We start from the raw sequence: 18642 nt of genomic DNA on the forward strand, positions 1-18642 counted from the left end.
CACCCCCCGTTACGTAGGCCAATACGATCTACTTTTCATCACTCTTAATCCACATATTAACCTTCAGGAAGGATAATTTATCAAGATAATTCAGTCTCGTATTGCAGAGAGAGATATTCGGAACTTGAGTTACTGAAACTGAGTTACCGTGCCTCGAGCCATCCCGTCTCCAGCTACTACTTTAAATGAAAAAAAATTCAATTGGTCAATGTCTGAACCAATTTAGGGCTAATTTTTCGGCTAGATCACTGGAGAATGGGATAGTGAATCGAGCGTGCTTGTGATACCAGCAGTTGCTAGTAGTTGTCCGCTGCTAAATTATAGGTATTGCTGCAAGCAATTTCTGTTGTAGTGTGAGAGGTAATTCAGCCGTTCCGGGAGTCACAGAATATCTCCTCTTTGGTCCCGCGCCTCGCCTGGCAAATAGCATCACCCAGCCAAAAGCCAACTGAAATGAGCAACATAACAAGTGGACCAACGTATATGCATGGATGCTGCGAAAACCAACTGAAATGAGCAAGTGGACCAACGTATATGCATGGATGCTTGTGAATCTCCAGATGTGTCGATTTGCTGAATTCCAAGCAGGAATTATCTAGAAATTATGAATGGACCTCAGATAGTTCGACATGGCTGAGTAAGCTTGTGTATTCAGTGACACTACCCAAGTTAGAGTTCTCTCAGAATAAATACTTCACTCTTGCTTTGTATTAATTAGCTTTCAACACTCCGCTGATTGCAATTCCCTACATTTGAGTGTTTGTCGGTGAATTACTGGCACCGAACGAGTCTACTTGTTTTGGAACGTTCTATCCGTCTTTTATTCTCAACACAGCACACTAAGAGGATACACGAGTATCAAGTTTCAAAACCACTGCCGGACTGAAATCGAATCAAGTCCTGATTTATGGAGTCTGATGAACGCGCACTGCCATGGTTGTTGGACTCATAGGGGGTGGTCACTGCAGTTAGTCAACGCGATTCTGTGCGAGTCTGCACGAGTCACTGCACCGGTAGATCGTACAACACACAGAGCAGTGTTTGATCGAGTTTCTGGTCTTTCATGTGGACAAACCGAGTTGCCACATATTTCGGACTGGCTTGTCTTGGGCACACTTGCGCACCATTGGCATCGGAGATGCGATTGCGCATTAACACTGGCATATAGACCGCGCAATATGTGTCTGCCCAACAGTGCGCGCAACAGAAGTGATTAATGTTGTCTACATACTTTTCGTAAAGTATTTTTGTTTTCACTTAAGAATTCATCGTGTTTTTGCACTGACCGTACTTACTAAGCTGCTATACAGCACTGATTTCCGCACAGGATGTCATAAGTTTGTTAGCAATTCATAAATATCTATTAAATATCACCGAATCTCTTCATACTACCATGAAACAATAAGTAGCCCAGAGGAAGGATGACTTCACTGACTGTGTGAAGCTTCCTCCTGAGAAGTCGTCACTCGAGGAGCCGACCAATACGTAACCACCTGGTGTGGTTTTCGTGATTAATGTCCTGTTTAAGCAAGGGCTAATTACACTACTGTTCAGTTCCGTGATTAATGTCCTGTCTAAGCAAGGGCTAATTACACTACTGTTCAGCTGCTCGTGGCCAAACTGCTAAGTGTTCAACCGTCGGCTGGGAAGTCGCGGGTTCGAAACTGAGTTTCGTGAGATGTGCACTGTTGATGTTTCCCAACGAGACTGATAGAGCTCTACAATGCTTCTGGGCTTTTCAGCTTAGAATAACTTTACTGGCAGGACGAAGTCTTTATTGCACGCACAAACTACCCAAGAAAGCGTCTACCCGAGAACGTTAGCCGAATGACATGGATTTTTACTTGATTCAACTGAATACACGTTCACCACAACGTCCGTACGGCTTTTGGAGGTGTAACCAGACTAACGTACTACTGTGTTAAACCATAAGTAGGCACATTACAACAGAGGTCACGTATAACGGGTGTCTAATTGGAAACCAACTGGTGAATCTCCTGAAGATGTAGAACAAACGAAATGGAATTTAACAGCTACAGACGGCTTTCGTCCTTGTCAGTTGGGCATAGAGGAATCGGTCACGTGACCATGTGTTTAGCAGTTTCGGACAATTTTATCAAGGGTTTCGCGCTTGTCAACCGGTCGATGGACTTAAATTAGGCGTGGTCCTCTGTTAAACCAGCCGCGGACTTATTCTTCCGCTTGATCTGATTATTGGTGATCTATCAGAATAGTTATCGATCCTTGGAGAAAGAAGCATTAGTTCGACAAACCGCTACACATGGAATCACATCTGGTTGAGAATGGCGTTTGCCTTCAAAGTAATTTATTCGGGGATGCAACTTGTGGGGCACTGGATTTTGTTTGAGTCCAGAAAACTGGCTCAGCTGATAAACAGAGCTGGGGTGTTAGGATGCATTAAACGAAAAAGTTGTGCTCTTCTGAATAGAATAAAAGCTATCTAGCCACGGAGAAGTCACATTCTTCAGAATATACTAAATCCCCGATCTGTGGCTGACGGGAGATGAATACTGACTACATTAGTCACGTTCGGCAATCCGACAAATTGATTCTTATAACTCCTAATGCGTGCGTACGTGCAAGTGTAGACAACCAAAAGGAATAAGAGAATAAACAAACCTTTCCAGATTTCTAAAAATATCTGTCTTGGGCAGAAACTTAGTCGCTACTTACCAGAATGCATGCGGGGAATAGGTTGTGTATGGAACAAAACAATAGTAGTATTGACATGACTCACCGGGGGACCCAGAGGTTATGGAAACAACTGTAGAGTTCTTTTCAGTGATTCGTTTGAAGTCTCAACTTTCGGCGAAAACAGATCTAACGGGCACTGACACTGTCATAGTACAACATAGATCTTTTGGCAATATTCTACCGATGTTGCTAGTAGACTGGAATTACTATTATTTGTCACACTTGGAGACAACTAATTGCGACGGACATAGGTGACAGTACAAAACGAATTCTTATGAACCAACCAAAAGAGGCATGTTGCTCCAGCGTTCGTCACAATGATCTACGGAGGGATTTTATTTAATAATTATTGTGGTCTTGTTTAACAAGGAATACTTTTCTGTCCGATTTTTGAAAAGCCAGATTTACTTCGTGAAGACAGGTTTGTCCAAGGATGTAAAAAGTACGAAAACTACTCTTTGGAGCTCTGGAGGACTCGTACATAATCCTTTCTTTATTTCGGTTAGCTAAGTTGTTTAAGCGAAAGTGGTACATTTAAACAACAATAAAGTAGTCTTGAGTGAGCATAGCGCATCAAAACAGATAGTTTAAGTACTATCTGAATTGGTTGCGAGCTCGTGATAGTTCGTAGGCAAAGATGTAAAGGTAGGTAGGTAGGTAAAGAGGTAGAGATACGATGCTATTCACCGGATAGCCCTTTATTCGAACCCAAACCTGTTTTTTGACAGCTTCTGTCTAGAATTAGGCGATCTAGTAGTTTTAGCCCTCGTGCCCCATCCGGGTCGCATAGCAAGTATGGAGTAGAGAGGTGCAATCGATGAAAGAACTGACGAATACTCCGCTGAGTGCCACATTAAGTGAGTTGGTCACGTGTCTAAGCTGTTTAGCTGAACGATTTAGGTATAAGCTCGCTATACAATGATCGAACGTGCATAAAATGTTTTAGAAGCATCCACACAAGTCAGGTTCCATGTGAACATGTGCCAAATCCTTAATTTCAAATAAAATCAAGAACAGAATATCTAGTATTTGGAAACCGCCTACCTCTTTTCATAAGAAGAGCGAAAAATAAGAATATCGAATGAATAGTGAGCTGTTTAAGGTCAGACTGTAGTGCACCGGGCACCAATCGAACCAGAATGGTATAAGAAACATAGCTTGGTGGAATAAATGGAGGTTTTCAGTGATTCGTGCTCTACTCGTACACAGGTTTTTAAGCTTCACACAAACTTGGTATAATACAGTATGCTTTATTTGACTCGGTTTCTCAACACCACGTCGGAATATCAATCAACGGCTGCCTCAGTTCAACCGGTAACTTTCACCAGTCAACGCTTAGGGCTACATGCTCCTCCGAAATCGGTCACCGCCACTACCACTTGTCAACAACTGGTAAGAATTTTTGAGCACTACCGAAAGAATGAGTACCTTGGCAGGGCAGATCACGCGAACTGAACATCATCGTGTCTTCTTTTAACTCTAGGACCTTTGGTCAGGCGATCCTTGAATTAATTTGCCACGGCGTGTGGTCTTGCCGTAATCGCGCTGAAAGACAGTAAACAAGCCAATTCAAACGGGTGCGGTTGGTCACAGGATATCGTGAGGTCTTGAAACCGTCTAGAGGAAAATGCTTTTTTTCATTAGAATAATTGGTTTCTCCTCCACAAGTGTGGTAAAATGTAACTTATTTCGAAGGTGCTTGACTGTTATTTGTTTCCGGCAACACGTATGTGATAGCTGTCTCTTGCTGTTTTTTTGCGCAGTGTATGCTAAGCACTGAATGCATTTTTCCTTGATCCAAGGTATCGGCGTTGGACCTCTTCAGTGGTTAGTGACCCGCGTGTGTCGCCGGTTCTGTTCCTAGTTTGCTGATGGTTATTCAGCTGTTGAACTGGAATACCTTTTCTGATGCTGCAAAAAATTCACATTCCAACCAAAAACAGTCTGTCTATGTAGCTTTGTCTCGCTATCACCTAAGGTATATACGTCTCGACCTAGCAAGTAACTGATATTTCCCAGCAACTGTTGACATTTTCTCCAAACAAAGCGGCTGCCACAATGCATTACTGTAAGGAAACGATGACTGGTCGTGCTTCGGACCAACGATACATTGGAATGGGACTGAAATAGCAGTGGACGCCGAATGTTAAAATTCGAGTGGCGTGCTTCGGTCCTGTGTTTCGGACGTTCTCCTCATACCTTGTACCCATAAAGGACTGAGATTTGTTTATCCGTCCCCTGCATGGCGTGTTGGGAGAAATCTGGTTATGTGGTGAGTGTTCACCACATAGTACGTAGTTGCGTGACGAGCATACGTCCACAATTTGATGAGTCACGAATGCATACGTCCGGACAGAATGACGTTTCTTTTCAGCTCAGAACTACGCATGTCATAGCTTGTCCTGTCTTGCCGCCATTGAGCAGTTGCCCCAAAGGCAAGTGTGATTTTGAGAGTTAGTTTTCATTACACTCAGTTATTAGCTGTGGGCCATCTTATCAGGAAACCTCATTAAGACACAAAAAACGGAGGTATTTCATTGCTAAACTACCGGAGTCTGTTTGCCGGCTATCTCCGGTAGGCAGTTAGTGTTCTAGTCTTGTTACAAGCAAAATTAGGAAACCTCATTAAGACACAAAAAATGGAGGTGTTTCATTGCTAAACTATCGGAGTATGACTGCCGGCTATCTCCGGTAGGCATTTAGTGTTCTAGTCTTGTTACAAGCAAAATGTCGACAACTTTACCTAGTGGCTTGGAGTGGTGAACTGAGTGGTTGTGTTTCCAAGACCTGCTCATTCGTTCTTCGTTTGAAGTTGTGAACGTTTTTCGACGATTGTATAGACCTTTTCCAAATCGACCAGATATCGAGTTCATGGAACGAATGAGCAAAACTTGTTCTCTGTGGTTGACCCTCTTGGTCAATCCGTCACAAATTTATATGCTAGCAGAAACCACTTGCAAATATCGAATTCTACAAATCGATTCACTGGACAGCGCACCCGCCAACTTTAGCGTAGACATAAACAAACCGGGAATTTTTAAGACATCCTCCTGCCCAGCTGCTATCAAGGAATGATAATAAGTACGATCAACTCTATGCACCTGAGTTTTTGTTTAATCGTTCAAGCGAGCCTAGTAGGAGGGACCCCACGAAAACAGGCCACCCTCCAAGCTAATTGACGAGGAGCATTCCTTCCAGACTTTTGTACAATTCTTTTTTGTATCCAGTGGAATCATTTCACATCTACACTTTGGGTCCCCGATGGGAATTGGTAACCTCAAAGAAGGACATATGTCCGACAACTTATAAGAAACAAAGAGAAACCCACATGCTTGGGTGGCTATACGAGAATTCTAGATGCCTAGGTTAGCAGTGAACAAGTGTACATGTCATTTGAAACCATTGAAAATTGCTTTGACTAAATTTGAAATCAGAAACTCATCTGAACTACTCGATAAACGTTTAACTCTACCTCACATTGCATGATTAGCATCGAACGAATAATTGTCATCTGTAGGGATTCCATGCTACTACCATGATAATTATCAGGTCCTCCATGGAATGGGTAAAACTTAGGAGCCCTTTTCACCAGTGGTCAGGCTACTGATGTATCCGGCGCATGGAAGAAATCAAGATATTTATGCATCATGATACTTGTTTGTTGTGGCGTGTTCATTGTTTTCAGTGAGTATTGTATCGGAGGCTGACAGAGACGATGGATTTATATCAGTTGTCTCTTTGGCCCAGATAGGTTTTCGGTACAACTCTAATTTGACATTGCTTGGTCAACGTCTACTTGGGATAGCATCCCTGAAGAGGAGAGCAAAGTTAGGTTTCAACATATGACACTGAATGTTTGGTCTTAGAGCTACTCTGACCTATGACGCCAGAAAACATTGAAGAAAAACCACTTTTTAAGGGTGGCTTTTGGGTTACTTTTGCATGATTTTGCGGGCCATTGTCGTTATCACCTCTCAGTATGACATCGATTCTACTCAGATGGATTTGAAGCTAGATGAAGGTTCCAATGAATTCTCTCTAATCAAACAAGATGCAAGCAAAAGCCACAAATAAACGGAATCTACACGGTGAGTAGGCCAGGAATTCTCTTTGAGGCTTTATCCTCAAAATTCTGTTGAAGTTTAGAGCAATTCAGTACATTCTGGTATTAGGAGACGAACTCTGTCAGAAAACACTATTTTTTTCCCGAAAAATCCCCTCGAGATTGCATAACTTCCATGAAATTCTCTAACAACAGCGTAGCACTGATTTCAGACCGGTGACCTTGCCCTTAACGAGAGACTACCTCCAGGGAAGTTCAAAGTGGTCTTTTCTCTGTGAAAGGCTCTGTGAAGAAGCCACCTACACGGTGAGTAGGCCAGGAATTCTCTTTGAGGCTTTATCCTCAAAAATTCTGTTGAGTTTAGAGCAATTCAGTACACTGTTCTGGTATTAGGAGACGAACTCTGTCAGGAAACACTATTTTTTCCCGAAAAATCCCCTCAAGATTGCACAACTTCCATGAAATTACCTAACAACAGCGTAGCACTGATTTCAGACCTTCTGGTATTAGGAGACGAACTCTGTCAGAAAACACTATTTTTTTCCCGAAAAATCCCCTCGAGATTGCATAACTTCCATGAAATTCTCTAACAACAGCGTAGCACTGATTTCAGACCGGTGACATTGCCCTTAACGAGAGACTACCTCCAGGGAATTTCAAAGTGGTCTTCTCTCTGTGAAGAGGCCACTGTACATACCGGTTTTCCCTATGTATCTACAGCCCAAAATAAGCAGCAGGATCTCTTGCTGACTCACATCATCAGCGTGGCTTTTCACTGATTATGCTTACATTGGAAGTGGCCATCTGGCCGGCTGTAACTCGACGAACCAGCAGCGACAAAACGAAAGGTCACCATGTTTCTTCAGTGAAGCACACAGGTGGATGTGTTACGCGTCCATTTTGCACGGTTTTCTACTTTCACTCAGCTTCATGGAGCATTCAGCTGTAAAAAGTTCATAGCAGGTACACACTGCTGTTTTTTTACCAGTATACGAAGACAAGGATCACTCTATACTCTGCAAAGCCTCGTGTCTACAGTTCTTATACTTGGGACATGATGCGATGGCTTCGTCAACATAGAAAAAGTTGTCCAGCAAATCCATAACTTAAGGACTGCAGTTAATAAGCACCTTTCATTCTGTCAGGTAACATTTGAGGATTAGTTTTTTGCGGTCTTCACTTATCGATATCTCACTCATGATTGTAGATTCTGCGAAATCACGTAATGGTTCGCGTTGGAGGTGGATGGGACACGCTTAATCATTTTCTGACCAAATACGATGAATGTCGGAAAGCGAATCCACGTGAGTAACATTTACGGACACTATTATACGTCTATATTCTAGGAAATTTGATGCAGTTTTTTTTAATTGAGATGTTGGTTCTTATCCTGCTTATCCATACGACACCTTTTGTCCCTATTCAGTCTCTTGGAGTAAATGTGCACATAATCGACCACGTTCCTCTGTAGTTAACAATCACATACTTGCCGCATGGCTACCTGTCCACCGATCAGCTTCGTGCGAATGATGAAACTGACTTGAATATGGATTTTCCATATCCAGCTGTTGAATTGGGCAAAGTTACCGCTCATCGGTACGGTACCATCTGGCTGAATTCCAACTTCACCTGTGTGGATCAATGACTTGTTAGGATAGATAAGTTGACGATTTAGAGATGGTTCATAAATGATACGGAGTTTCGAGAGTTTCAATCGACCTAGAAGTTTTGTTTCCAGAAAGAAGTTCCCGTTGCTTGAGGAGATGGTCAGCGTTGGATAACGTGATTTGAGCTTTGTGATGGAAGAATAGTGGCCTCATATCCCGTCTAGCTGTGCGCTATTTACACTTGGTCAAATGCTACAGCGTCTAACTCGCAATCGGACAGTTGCGGGTTTGAGTTTTCTGCCCAATTCAAGGCCGCCACTACAGTAATTCTTGGTGACTGAACTTTTTTGCGGAACTTTCACTTGAGTTTTGCATACTTGCGAAAGATAATCTTTTATCCAAAGATCTGTTACCTTTTTAAATGCTATCCGATGAAATTGATAACAGTTCGGACAAATAACGTTCACGTACCAAAATGACAGAAAAAACAGCAATTGAGTTTTTGCTGAGCTTGACAATTCAGCCACCGAGTTCACAGTCTAGGCACCAACTACCCCCTCTGTATCAGGCTGAAATCAGTCAGTGATCAAAAAGATATCTGTGGGTTCAATATAATACGATGAAATAATAAATAAATGGAGCTCAGTCTAGCCCATGAGTGAGGGTTGAAAATGAGTGCGGCCCACCGTGCCGTACACAAACTTTCTAAAACGTACTTTAACCGGGTGGGCGGTATCATGGATGTTCCGTACTTGCTTGCGAGCGTATCTGCTGCCTGTGGTTGGTTAAAGTCACTCTGTAGGCAGCACGTTAACCGCCGTTTGCAGAACAAATCGATTTCTCCCACAACGGTATGTATGATGCCGCAGAACAGATAGCACTTTTAGCATTGAGACAGCCAGTGCGTATTTTTGGAGGGGCTTACGTATCGGCAGTCAAAATAGTGAACACGTACGGCAACGCAATCCATTGCGGCGAATCGTGTTTGTCTACAATGATTCCCGTAAGAATGTGGAGAATTACAATAACGGCTCCTGGTATCGCGATGATTAACGGATATCGTCCACTGTGCACATAGGTCCGCCTGAATTGGAATTGTGACACTACTCAATTTAACGTTGAATTAGACAGTAGTTGTAAGGTACACAGATTATGCGCCTTTAAGTTTTGGTCATTTTTATGTGGCTATTAATATTACTATTGATGTCATTACTATTTTTACTACGAGTTGCCCTACGGGATAAGCACCTCTGGCGAAGGCTGACAACTCTCAGATGGTGATGAACGTGGATAGCTTAAACTAGTGTTTGAATGGTATAAAAAATTCCGCGCCTTTGGAAGGCGTTTTGGTGCGTTCTCCCGTATTCCTCTCCGACTGGTCGAAGTCGTTTGCTGTGGTTACTCTGGTTTATTTAATCCTATGATATAGACTCATACATCAATTCAGCTCCTCAAGCTATTTTTCATCCATTGAGCTCTCACCTGGGGTCATACCGTCATGCTATTCTGTTGTCGAGCCGAAGGCTCTGTTTTCGCAAACTTCCGATGTCCTTCAAGAATACCGCAGGACTCCGTGATTTCTACATTATCTTATAAGACCGAAACAGATTCTTCTCGGTTAATTTGACATCATCTAAACGACCAATCAAAGTGATTGCCCGATTGACATACTATCAAAACATAACTCAGCGCTGGCGATCCGCTGGCACCCTGGCTTCCACACTTAATTTAGTCACACTATTAGTGACTAAGTCATACGGTGAAGTTACCAGGTCCTTCCACACCCTAAATGTAAGTCAAACCTAAGGGGCATGATCCAATCTGCTTGAGAATAAGGAACGGGCAGTATATTCGTCACCTTCAATATTTCAGGCTTCGGTCCTATATCCACCAACGGGTCAAAGCTTTTTTGGTCCGCGTCAGGTTTGTTCACGTTGCGAGCTTTGGCTAAGATGCCAAGACGCATATCTCTACCGATACCAACTTTTCACCTGCAAGGTGATAATTGAAAAGTAACATTTACTGCATGATGCATTATGATGTATTGTGGACACTTTACGATGGAACATCGTGGGTCAAAAGTGTTTTTTCTTGCTTTTAGCAAATTATCGAGTCCCCTCAGAATCTGTCTTTCCTTCAAAAATGAGGCAGGCGAAAGTCAACCCATCCGATGCCGATCAAGTGTTGACATCAATTCGGCCTTGCAACACGACTCCACCATCCAAGGAAGGCAGTCCGATCAAAGGGCAGGGTATTCTGTGTGCCATAAAGAAAAGTCCTTCAAGGGAATTGCCGAATGGCCAACTCTGTCGTGATTTGGAATCGCACAAGAAATGTAACGGGGACACTGTTATCCCGGTTGGAAAAGCGGCATCTACGGTATGCCGAAGAGAAGTTTTTATATTTAAATCGACTTGAAACTACATTTTTGTGTTTCAGAAAACAACTTATGTACACTTAGGCTACCCACACTTGACCCATCTCTTCCGAAAGCTTCGACCTTAGGTACTACCTATATGCACATTTACCCGTGTTGTTCACTGCTCTATTAATGACCTGGGATTTAACATTGATGAACGATTCTACTTAGGGGCACAGTCCAGTTAGTTGGTGGAAATAAGACGGTCTTTAAATGCTCAGTCTGTCCTGTCCTGGCATTTAAATATCAACAAAAGAACTCATCATTTTTTTCCTGGCAACCGGCAATTTTACTTTAACAGCAGCCTGATCAGTATCAAAGATGCATTTGCATAAGCTGCTAGCGCGGTTTCATCGATTGCCCAACCAGAGTTGTTTGAGCAGTTGAGAGCAATTACTGGGACGTGATTGTTTTGGATGCAGTTGCCAACCCTCATGTGAAAACACCCCGCTCATGATGCAAACTGTGCGTCCAGTTACCTTGTTTCCTAATCTAGTGAATCTAAGTTGAATAACATGGAAATTTCCCCAATACAATTAACCACATCCATTTTTTGTGCTGGCAACGAGTGGTGTAGCACAATGCACCATTACATTTATCTGAAACCATGAAACCATGTGTTACTCAATGATCATATCTCATAACTAAACTGAATTTTATGGTTTTCTGGATCCCTGAGTACTTCGTCATCTAATTGCATGAAGCACCTCACAGCTGAGCAGGACATGCATTATTTCACCGGTTCCGTTTGAGGTGAACTGCGTAATTGGTTTGTGATTGGGATTTTATCCCGCCTGGTGTAATTTATTTACAGCATTGGCACCCGAGTTTGAATTGTAGTGCTCCGCTCCTGTCTTAAGTATCAAAAGTTTGAATCCCCTTGAGATGTACATTGTTAATGCTTCGCAATTGTGGCGAGACGAACGCACGGAGGCTCTTAACCTTCCAATGTAAGTTGACTTCATTTGCAGGATGAAATTCAGAAATAGTTAAAATCTCTCCACTACTTACCAAACCAGATTCGCACATTTATCTTCGGAGTTTTTGGCTGTTTGAACAATCACTGTTTCAAATTTCCTGATCTCAACATTTTGCAATATTGAGTAGCTTGTGGTGAATATGTTCTCGATTTTCGCGCCTAACAACTAGGATGTTCGGTAGTAATTAGTTGGTGACTGTTTGCGAGTAACGTAAACTTAGGATAAACGTGCTATTTGTTGCAGCAGACAGTCTCAGACTCTTGAGTTTCATATCCACTTGACTCAATAAATCAGTTTTTAACGATGAGTTGAGCAATTAGAAATTCCGAAGCGAGCAGTAAAAAGTAACAACAATATATATCTTAAAGCAGCAAGATAACCAGTGTACTTCAGGTTTACTACGACAATCCCGTTTACTGTTTTTTTATATAGTGACAAGAGAATACTGGCCAGTTAGGTTAGACCAGGAACCGACACAAGTCCTATTTGGGGTCTAGTCTGAAGTGTGTCACTGAATTTTTACCAACCATAATTATTCGGCCTGTGGATCGTTGCTTCTTCCTTGTTAAAGCTCACTTGTACTGTGATCACTGGGGTTTGAATTGCTCCGCAAGCTTATCAATTGGATATGTGAGAAAGGTTCCTATTGATAAGCTGCCCGTTTCTCTTCTTCAGTGACCTCCCGTGAAGAGAGTGCTATTTTTCGTGCCTAATTCAGAGTGACAAAAATGGAGAGGTGGCTAACCCTTGACCTGGCAAAGGGATATGAAAGAGATCACGAAACCTTTGGGTGCTGTCTGCGCTACTCGCCTTACAGGATGAGGACCGCATGATCCCCACTCTAACTGGTTGGGGACGCTGCAGGATATGGCTGCTAGTCGATGTCAGTGGGTCTTTTGTTGTTAGTTTCTATCCGCATTGCCTGAATGAGTGTCTGGAGGTGGAGGCGCCTCCGAATGATTGTAGTAAGCTAGCACCAAGTCCCTTACCCCGTCAACTTCTATTTTCTATTGTACAATAAGGTTTTCAAATAAGCCATGGTTGTACAACAGCGAAGCATCAGCGTTGAACGCTGATGTCATGCTGTCGACGACGATGATGAGCTGTAGCGATCTGCTTCATTGGGGTTAGCTAGCCTTATTCCCGGGAAAAATTAATCCCGCTCTCCTGAAAGAGGGTGCCTAAATGTCTTCTGGATTTTTCTTCGTGAGAGTGGTTGCAAGCGAGACTGACCACACGTTTACCGTACAAAAGTGACGGGAATCTACTTTTATCCAAGAGTTTCAGACAACTTTGGTGAGTTTCTGATAGGTCATTCGGTGTTATCTGGAATGCATATTTCAATTATTCATCGGTTGCGCATTAGTTGTATACAAGTGCAACAGTTCACTTAAATAGCTATCATTAATCATTTAAATGTATGTCATTTCGAACGGGTGATTTGTAGAACACATATGTTGCAGTCATGATTTCGATATGGTTTTGTCGGGCAAACACATGCATACTGTGTAAGCACTTAAAGGGATAGCAAATTTACAACATAATCGGTCAATAAAGTCGGTCGGTAAAATCGTTTTACGAAGTGAAGCATCACTTATAGCGCAGTGTTTGGACCAAGTTACCTGAGTTTCAGTGGGACCTATCCGTTTTTACGTTACGGTTCTGGTCGCAATACGTCGGTTGTCGAGTTGTAAATACTTCTGATTAAGCGATTGCGCTTTATCAGGTAACCTTGGATCCGGGGTGTGTGTGTGCAACAACCGTATCGGTCATGTGGTTTGGCTTGTCAGGCAGTTAGCAAGACGGCGTGTGCTCAGCAAGCCTTAGGGATGAGCGTCATGCCGTACGTCCAACATTCGCAAAGGAATAGATCAACATAGATTAGTCGTGAATGGCCACTTTATTCCCAAAGTTCGTTTTGGGTATTCGACAATAAACGTTCTCTTGAGGATAGTGGTCATCCGCCGCGTAACCATTTCGAAAGTTCTGTCACATATGTATCGCTAGCCTTTGCTGTAGGGAGGATCTATTGTAATCATACACGCGTCAGTATGGTATGAGCCAACTCCAGTCTAGCATTAGATAAAGGTCCTAATCCTACTGACTCTTGGTATTTTTGGATTGGACTCGGCTACTAAAGTTAACTTTACTTGCTCACAAGCCTGCTGGCGTTTATTGTTGTTACGTGAAACAGTATCCGGTATCCTTTTATGAGATGCAACTTCCGACTGTGTTGTGATTGGGTTGTTGCAAACTTCTTTGTTGTGATCTCAATGACCGTTGATTTTTTGCCAGGTTCTTTACAGGATTGAGCGAACAGATACAGTGAATTAATAACTGCCGCGTAACAAGCTACAATTTCATCATTTCTCTTGTTTTTGTGTTCTCGTCAGGAAAGCTACCAGAATGCGACTCACAATCTTGACCAACCAGAAGAGTATTCCACACTGAACGTGGCACTTGCGGATACGTCTGAGCCTAAAGTTTTCCCAGAGTTAGTTTCAACACAACAAACCACTGCAGATGACGTCCATAACAGCATCTTCAATGGGTTATGTAAACCCTTGTGTACCGCGATGGAACAGCTGGGGATGACTCAGTTACCTTCGTCGGACAGTCGAAATGGAGCAAATGACACTGAACGTAACTCTAATGTTTCACAGATGAAGACTACATCCCAAAAAACAACCTGCAACAATGTGTTTGAACGGCTATCCAACTCAGCACCACGGAAATCTAGTCTAGGACAGCTACTAGATCAGGATAGTTCCAAAGCATCTCGACTAACTGCTCCATTGTTCAAAGCGAGTAAACCTAAACAATCGCTTTCAACTAAACCCATGCTTTTGAGCAGAGTCGATCGCAAACTCCAGCAGCAACAGTGTGAAAAATCAGAGTCTGCTGAAAGAGCTCACCGCACAAGACTACCCAGTGGTCAAGGTTCCAGGATTCAGGATGCAAGTACACCACTTTTTATAGATGCAGATCCACCACATAAGATTGGAGCGAAGCATCGTTTATCCTCCCGTGGGATGAATGAGCAAATAGTGAATTCGAGACGTCCTTCAGCTCCACAGTCTTTAACTTCCCCAGTCAGTCCCGTTGGGCTGAGTATGTTTGATTGCTCTGATGGTCGATTTTCACGCATTCCACGTCCGATTCGATCTTATTCACTGTCACGAATACCTCTCAGCACCACTTCCATCGCGAGACTCAATTTAACTACTGTACACGACATTTAACTAGCCTGTTGGACAATCGCCACAAATGACTTATTTTTTGTACCATCTTGCACCTCCAATCTGCACTCCCTCTGTTTTCACCTCGGTTCCACAGGCTCCGCCCATTTAGTGCAGCAAGTCTTTCATTTCTCCTTTTTGTCCCAAATACTTTGCGACCTATCTTATACATGATTAGTAACGCTTTACATGATCACCGTGAGTATATTTGCTAGCCGGTTGTTTTTATACCAACTTAGTTCACAGACCTAACCTTACACTCAGCCCCGCCAATTCCTTGTTCTTCTTTGACTTGTGTAATTACTATTTCCGTATACTTTGCTATGACTTGCACAGTTTGCCTGTTTCTCCAGCTGCTTCCATGTAGCTATCCGTGATAAGATTTCTTTTGCTCTTAGTTCCATGTTTCTTACACAGACAAAACTGCGACCGGATATAATCGTTACCAAAAAATGCACAATCACATGCATAATCTGTTGCCTAATGTGATTTATGTTGGTATGGGTGGGACTTAGAAGCGCACGCCCTGGAAATCAACGAGTTGTTGAAAATGCCATCGAAAGATTGACAGCGAAACGTCCGATTTAGTCGATGCGCAAGTAACTGTGCCGCTTAACTAGTCATCCTTATAAGCACAGCTAAAGTCAGAAATTTAGAATACTTTTATGTCCATCCTGTCATGCATGCATGAACCCCGATACAAAAATTAATCGGTGCAGCAAGCTTTACAGTGACAACCAGTAACACCAGTGTAGATTGGTGATCCCTCCTGAACATTGAAGGCTGCAATATATCTCGTAACATCTGAACTACACAAGAACCAGGAAGCATCTGGTTATGGAGTGTAAGTCTGTTCTCTTTTGTTTCAGAGAGCATTTTGTCGGAGGATGTGAGGAAAAGTGTTCTGCTCGTCGCGGCGAAATGGGGAACTCAGAGTATAAGAGCTCCAAGAGGTAATTGGGCGGTACCGAACAGAACCAGTTGTTTTGTAGGAGTGCTCACTCTAGACAGTTTTAATTTCATTTCGCCTTTTGCCTACACCAAGTCAAAAGAAATTCCCCTGAGTTTTAGTTACTCGCCACTCCATCGGGACATTTTTGGTTGAGACAAATACGGTATCCAACCATCCGTTCCTACAGATGGGTAAATTTCCAGGACCACCCTTTTTATTCTCTCAGTCATCATGAAGCGGCTGGCTCGGCATTATATAAAAGGAACTACCGGTTATCTTTGACTGCGTGAACCTGTCCAAAAAACTTGGGTAATTTTGGAGCCGATAAAATCCCCAAGTGAGTACAACGTTACTAAGTAGCCACATTATTTCCAACTTTCTATGGGAATTTCACACACTTTGATATCGAAGAGCATCAGCTTGTGGTGCAGATCGCTAGGAAGCAGTGCGCTACAATTCGAGTTAATGGGAGGAAGCGACCTGTGCCGCAGTCCCATGCTGCGATCGGTTTCCTATTGGCACTGACCGTGGTTGGACAGACCAACGCAGTCAGTTTTATCGGTCTACCAGATGTAACGCCCTTTCGGTGCTTAGCTGCCGTACCACCCGAAGGAAGCATGAGGGTGGAGTTACTGCTAGGTTGCCCAAGTCTGGACAGGAGCAGAGGTTGGGTAGGTTCGAACCACGGACCTTCTGGTCACTGATTTCGCGCCTTGTTCACTGGGCCAACTCGAGCACAGTCCTATCATGAGGACGGTATAGAACGTGGAAAAATCAGATGTGAAAACTGCAGGGGTGAAATTCCCCTAGTTCGGATGCGAGGGGAGAGGTAGTTAAAATAATCAATTGAGGATGACTGTGATAAGTGCGTAATATTGGAGAGACTGAAATGACTCGCAACACAGCAATTAAACACCATTGGCGTGTGTTTTAACCGTCATTCTACACAGTAACATTCCAGTTTTCGAAAGTTCTGTACGCTCGCAAAATCGGACATATCAATGCTAGGTAAATGCTCCGCGATAGTGTCACTAGTCGGTCCCTAAAAGGATAACTGAAAGATGCAGACCAAAAGTGCTTGAAACAGTTATTCCTTCAGTAAGATAAACAACACAGGAAGCGAAGTGGTAGATGCAGGCATTTCGCATATTCTCGTCATCACCAACTCGCCAATGACAAGGAGTTGAATATTCAGTGCGCGTCAATCACAATACTGATCAGCCACTCATGGCCGAACGATTAGGTGTTCAGTCACTGACAGGAAGGCCGCTGGTTCGAAACTTTCTGGTCTTTGTGGGATGCGCAATGCTGATGATTCTCAATAAACCTGATACAGTTGTGCAGTGCGCAGCTTTTCAGCGTAGATCAGCTTCACCTAAGGATGAAATCTCATCTGAGGATTCCGAATAGCCTGTAAAAGGGGAGTAGTTATGTGGTCACAGACCTATCGGTAGATAAAGAGAAACGGCCTACATGGTAAGTCCAGGACGACTTAAGTGTTACATCCAGGTTCTTTTGGACACAATAAAGACGTGAGGCGATTGATTGTGGTGGTGTAGGTGAATATGAGAACACATATTTTGAACAGGATGAAAAGCATAATGGACGCTAAAGTCTAATCAACTCGGTAACCTGTGATCAAAGGATGTTTGGCAGTGTGAGGAGATTGGCCACTCTATGCACTCTATGCTGCAAAGCCGAGAAGTACTGTACAGCTGTATAATCCTTGTTATAAATTATCAGCACTGCTCATCCCACGGAACGCAGAGGGTTTTGAACCCGCGACCTTCCCGCCAGTGGTTGAAAGCATAGTCGTTCGGCTATTAGTGGCTGATCAGTAGTGGGACGAGCTCTCATTTAGACAGGACATAGCACCACCCATTCTTCAATCACGTATACTGCATCACTTGGTCACGTATTGGTTGGCTGCTTGATTGTTGACTTATCAGAAGGGAGTTCCACTCATATTGTAAAATAATTCATCCTCTGGTCTACTTACAGGTTGGTCGTAGAGTGAGGACGTGGTAAGTCTCAGTTTTCAAAAGTGCTTACTAACTGGAGACTGTGGTGGCTAACACGTAGGTAGTGGAATCCAGCTTTCCTTAGTTCCTAGGTTCCTAACTTAAAGAGGAAACCGCATCTTCTTTCTGGCCCTGAGATATCTATAAATTCTGCCTCAGTTACATATGGAATTTAGCTTCGACAGGTTTCTTACCCTCACTAGAAAGTGCTGATAAATTTTGAGTAGTTTAGGATGCGGGCTGTCCGCACCATATATCCTTTTTAGGACTGTTACCAGACATTCGCTTGATGAAGTGATTGACTTATCCATTTTGAAGGGGAACTGAACTTATACGACGCAGTGCAATACAATAAAATATATAATATAATATAATATGATATAATATAATATAATATAATATAATATAATATAATAAAATATAATATAGTATAATATAATATAATATCATATAACATAATATAATATAATATAATATGATATAATATAGTATAATAATTATTATAAATAAACTATTGTCATCTTTATGTTTTCTTCGAATACGCAGCGCGCAAAGTGAGGAGTACTACTTATGGTCAAACTGTAATTAAATTGAGATATGAAACTCGCGGGTAAGAATGGTTTGATTAATAATGGTGACGCTTTTC

At 42.7% G+C, this 18642-nt stretch overlaps 1 protein-coding gene across 1 annotated transcript in view; it reads left to right on the forward strand.

The window, feature by feature from the left end:
* T265_10794 (hypothetical protein) overlaps positions 1-15496 on the forward strand; it is a gene marked incomplete at both ends in the record, with an annotated part of 35277 nt that extends 19781 nt beyond the window's left edge. The window contains 3 exons of the mRNA XM_009177266.1: positions 7986-8082; positions 10487-10764; positions 14178-15496. Of these exons, the coding sequence (XP_009175530.1) occupies positions 7986-8082; positions 10487-10764; positions 14178-15026 (1224 nt within the window). The remainder of the gene's footprint in view (positions 1-7985; positions 8083-10486; positions 10765-14177) is intronic.
* Between the last annotated feature and the right edge of the window lie 3146 nt (positions 15497-18642).

The sequence above is a fragment of the Opisthorchis viverrini genome, assembly GCF_000715545.1.
Source record: "Opisthorchis viverrini unplaced genomic scaffold opera_v5_408, whole genome shotgun sequence".
Lineage (NCBI taxonomy): Eukaryota > Metazoa > Platyhelminthes > Trematoda > Opisthorchiida > Opisthorchiidae > Opisthorchis > Opisthorchis viverrini.